Here is a 4,488-nt window from a genome sequence, read left to right on the forward strand (position 1 = left end):
CCCAACCTCGAGGGGTGACCCCAATTTTGAGGAGTGACCCCAATCTCGAGGGGTGACCCCAATCTTGAGGGGTGACCCCCACATTGAAGGGGGATCCCATCCTCGAGGGGTGACCCCAACCTCGAGGGGTGACCCCAATTTTGAGGAGTGACCCCAATCTCGAGGGGTGACCCCAATCTTGAGGGGTGACCCCCACATTGAAGGGGGATCCCATCCTCGAGGGGTGACCCCAACCTCGAGGGGTGACCCCAATTTTGAGGAGTGACCCCAAGACCCCACCTTGAGGGGTGACCCAACTTTGAGGGGTGACCCCAACCTTGAGGGGGTGACCCCAACCTTGAGGGGTGACCCCCCATTGCCTTCTGCCCCCCCAGACAAAACCATCATCATGTGGAAACTGACCCGGGATGAGACCAACTACGGGATCCCCCAACGGGCCTTGCGCGGCCACTCCCACTTCGTCAGCGACGTCGTCATCTCCTCCGACGGCCAATTCGCCCTCTCGGGCTCCTGGGACGGAACCTTGCGCCTCTGGGATCTCACCACGTGAGCCTGGGAAGGGCTGGGGAGGTTGAGGAGGTCATCAATGACCTCAGTGTTGAAGAAGAGACCAACCAACTCAACCTTTTTTGGGGGGTTTTCATCCCGCCGGCGCCATTTTGGGTCGTGTCGATGAGTCGATGTGACGTTGGGATGTGTTGGGGTTTGGTGGGATCTTGATGGGGTTTGCTGGGGTCTTGATGGAATTTTTATGGGATTTGGTGGCATTTAGAGGGTTGATGAGGTCATCAATGACCTCAGTGTTGAAGAAGAGACCAACCAACTCAACCTTTTTTGGGGGGTTTTCATCCCGCCGGCGCCATTTTGGGTCGTGTCGATGAGTCGATGTGACGTTGGGATGTGTTGGGGTTTGGTGGGATCTTGATGGGGTTTGCTGGGGTCTTGATGGAATTTTTATGGGATTTGGTGGCATTTAGAGGGTTGATGAGGTCATCAATGACCTCAGTGTTGAAGAAGAGACCAACCAACTCAACCTTTTTTGGGGGGTTTTCATCCCGCCGGCGCCATTTTGGGTCGTGTCGATGAGTCGATGTGACGTTGGGATGTGTTGGGGTTTGGTGGGATCTTGATGGGGTTTGCTGGGGTCTTGATGGAATTTTTATGGGATTTGGTGGCATTTAGAGGGTTGATGAGGTCATCAATGACCTCAGTGTTGAAGAAGAGACCAACCAACTCAACCGTTTTTGGGGGGTTTTCATCCCGCCGGCGCCATTTTGGGTCGTGTCGATGAGTCGACGCGATGTTGGGATGTGTTGGGGCTTGGTGGGATCTTGGTGGGATCCTGGTGGGACTTGGTAGGATGTTGGTGGGTTTTGATGGGATCTTGATGGGATTTTGGTGAAATCTTGATGGGATTTAGTGGGATCTTGGTGGGATTTCTTGAGGTTTTGATGGATTTTGATGGGATTTGAGAAGTTTTGATGGGATCTTGATGGAACTTGGTGGGATCCTGGTGGGATTTCTTAGGGTTTTGATGGGATTTGATGGGATTTCTTGGGATTTTGATGGGATTTACTGCGATTTTGATGCGATTTGGTGGGATTTTGATGTGATTTGGTGGGATTTTGATGGGATTTGGTGGGATCTTGGTGGGATTTTTTGGGGTTTTGATGGGATTTTGATGGATTTTGGTAGGATTTTGATGGCTTTTGATGGGATCTTGATGGGACTTGGTGGGATTTTGATGGGGTTTGGTGGGATCTTGGTGGGATTTCTTGGGGTTTTGATGGGATTTTGATGGGATTTGATGGGATTTCTTGGGATTTTGGTGCGATTTTGATGGGATTTGGTGGGATTTTTTGGGATTTGGTGGGATTTTGATGGGATCTCGATGGAACTTGATGGGATTTTGATGGGACTTGATGGGATTAGAGGGGATCTTGGTGGGAAATGCCCCCTCCCCCCCCAGGGGCACCACCACCCGCCGCTTCGTGGGCCACACCAAGGACGTTTTGAGCGTCGCCTTCTCCTCCGACAACCGGCAAATCGTGTCGGGGTCCCGGGACAAAACCATCAAGCTCTGGAACACCTTGGGGGTCTGCAAGTACACGGTGCAGGTGAGCTCCAGGAGCAAGGTGGGCTTCCATCACCCACCTCCAGGAGGGAAAGGAACCTCCTGGGAGGTGGATTTGGGGCCTTTTCCACCCGATTTGGGGCTTCCCGATGATGACGAGCACGACGACGTCACCGACCTCTCCCTGAGGGAAGAGGTTTGAGGTCAAAGTCCTGCAATGCTGAGGGTGGAGGTGGAAGGTTCCAACCCTCTTGGGACAAGGTTGGGATGATCCCAACATGGTTCCTCACCTTGGGATTCCTCTTCTCCAGGATGAGAGTCACTCGGAGTGGGTCTCCTGTGTCCGTTTCTCCCCCAACAGCAGCAACCCCATCATCGTGTCCTGCGGGTGGGACAAGTTGGTCAAGGTGAGATGGGGACCCACCTTCTTCTCCTCGAGGTTCTGGCCACCTCAAAAAAATGGTGGCTTTTTTGGGGTTTTAATCCTTATTTTCTGGTCTTCTCAGGTTTGGAACTTGGCCAACTGCAAGTTGAAGACCAACCACATTGGCCACACAGGTTACCTGAACACGGTGACTGTGTCTCCTGATGGTTCCCTCTGTGCTTCTGGGGGCAAGGTGACGTGTCACGTGGTGTCCCACCACCTCTTCCCACCTCATTCCCAACTTTCCAGACCTTCATCCTGGTGGGAACCACCCCCATGGATCTACCTGGGCTTGGTGTGGAGGGATAGATCAGGGAGGTGGTGATGAATGATCAAGGAGGAGATGTTGACCAACATGCAAGGAGATGTTGACCTACATCCAAGGAGATGTTGACCAACATCCACGGAGATGTTGACCAACATCCAAGGAGGTGTTGACCAACATCCAAGGAGATGTTGACCAACATCCAAGGATCTCCTGGAGCTTCTCAAGCCTTGAGGGGTTTTCTTGGGATGTTTCTCAGGGAATCTGGTCAAGTCATCCCATGGTTGGGGTGGGAAGGGACCTTTTTTGGGTGGAGAACAGGACTTTTTTGGGGCAGAAGAGCTTCAGAGGGATGTCCGAGCTGGAGTTGTTTTGCTCCAAGGTCTTCTCCTTGCTCCTCAGGATGGTCAGGCCATGTTGTGGGACCTGAACGAGGGGAAACATCTCTACACTCTGGATGGAGGTGACATCATCAACGCCCTGTGCTTCAGCCCCAACCGCTACTGGCTCTGCGCGGCCACCGGGCCCAGCATCAAGATCTGGGTGGGTCACCTGGGCACCCCAACCTCACCTGGGCACCCCAACCTTCTCACCTGGGCACCCCAACCTTCCTTCTCCACCTGGTCACCCCAACCTTCTCACCTGGGCACTCCAACCTTCCTTCTCCACCTGGTCACCCCATCCTTCTCACCCCAACCTTCTCCATCTGGTCACCCCAATCCTCTCACCTGGGCACCCCAACCTTCTCCATCTGGTCACCCCAACCTTCTCACCTGGGCACCCCAACCTTCTCACCCCAACCTTCTCACCTGGGCACCCCAACCTTCTCACCCCAACCTTCTCACCTGGGCACCCCAACCTTCTCCATCTGGTCACCCCAACCTTTTCACCTGGGCACCCCAACTTTCTCACCCCAACCTTCTCACCTGGTCACCCCAACCCTCTCACCTGGGCACCCCAATCTTCTCACCCCAACTTTCTCACCCGGGCACCCCAACCCTCTCACCTGGGCACCCCAATCTTCTCACCCCAACTTTCTCACCTGGTCACCCCAGCCTTCTCACCTGGTCACCCCAACCTTCTTCATCTGGGTCCAGGTTCCCCCAGAAGACCCAGACCCTTCCCAAGTCGTTGGGTTTGGAGCCACCTTGGTGGCCCAGATCCTGCCCGTGGGTCTTGGGAGGAGCTTTTCCTTGGGTGGGGTGACCTCACCTGTGATGTCACCCCCTGGTGACATCACCCCCTGGTGACATCACCCCCTGGTGACATCACCCCCTGGCCCAGGGGGCTTGTGGTGCCCCCACGCCATGATGAAACCTTGATGCCATCTGAGTTGTTTCCATGTGGAAGATCCAGAGGCTGTTTCTGAGCGTCCCTTGGGCTCCATCTCCAACCTTTGGGGTTCAAGGTCCCTCCCCAAGTTTCCTCCCCCAGGTTCCTCCCCCAGGTTCCTCCCCAAGGTTCCTTCTCAAGGTTCCTCCCCAAGGTTCCTTCTCAGGGTTCCTTCTCAAGGTTCCTCCCCCAGGTTCCTTCTCAAGGTTCCTTCTCATGGTTCCTCCCCAAGGTTCCTTCTCAAGGTTCCTCCCACAGGTTCCTCCCACAGGTTCCTCCTCAAGATTCCTTTCCCAGGTTCCTCCCCCAGGTTCCTCCTCAAGGTTCCTCCTCAAGGTTCCTCCCCCAGGTTCCTCCCCAAAGTTCCTCCTCAAGGTCCCTCCATAAGGTTCC

General features: G+C 54.7%; 1 protein-coding gene across 1 annotated transcript in view; it reads left to right on the forward strand.

The window, feature by feature from the left end:
• Nucleotides 1–342: 342 nt before the first annotated feature.
• Nucleotides 343–4,488, forward strand: part of GNB2L1 (guanine nucleotide binding protein (G protein), beta polypeptide 2-like 1) — a gene marked incomplete at its 5' end in the record, with an annotated part of 7,016 nt that continues 2,870 nt past the window's right edge. Inside the window, 5 exons of the mRNA XM_009997315.1 lie at nt 343–546; nt 1,970–2,117; nt 2,386–2,481; nt 2,581–2,691; nt 3,166–3,306. Coding sequence (XP_009995617.1) covers nt 343–546; nt 1,970–2,117; nt 2,386–2,481; nt 2,581–2,691; nt 3,166–3,306 — 700 coding nt within the window. The remainder of the gene's footprint in view (nt 547–1,969; nt 2,118–2,385; nt 2,482–2,580; nt 2,692–3,165; nt 3,307–4,488) is intronic.

Source organism: Chaetura pelagica, unplaced genomic scaffold (assembly GCF_000747805.2).
Source record: "Chaetura pelagica isolate M959 unplaced genomic scaffold, ChaPel_1.0 scaffold295, whole genome shotgun sequence".
Classification (NCBI taxonomy): domain Eukaryota; kingdom Metazoa; phylum Chordata; class Aves; order Apodiformes; family Apodidae; genus Chaetura; species Chaetura pelagica.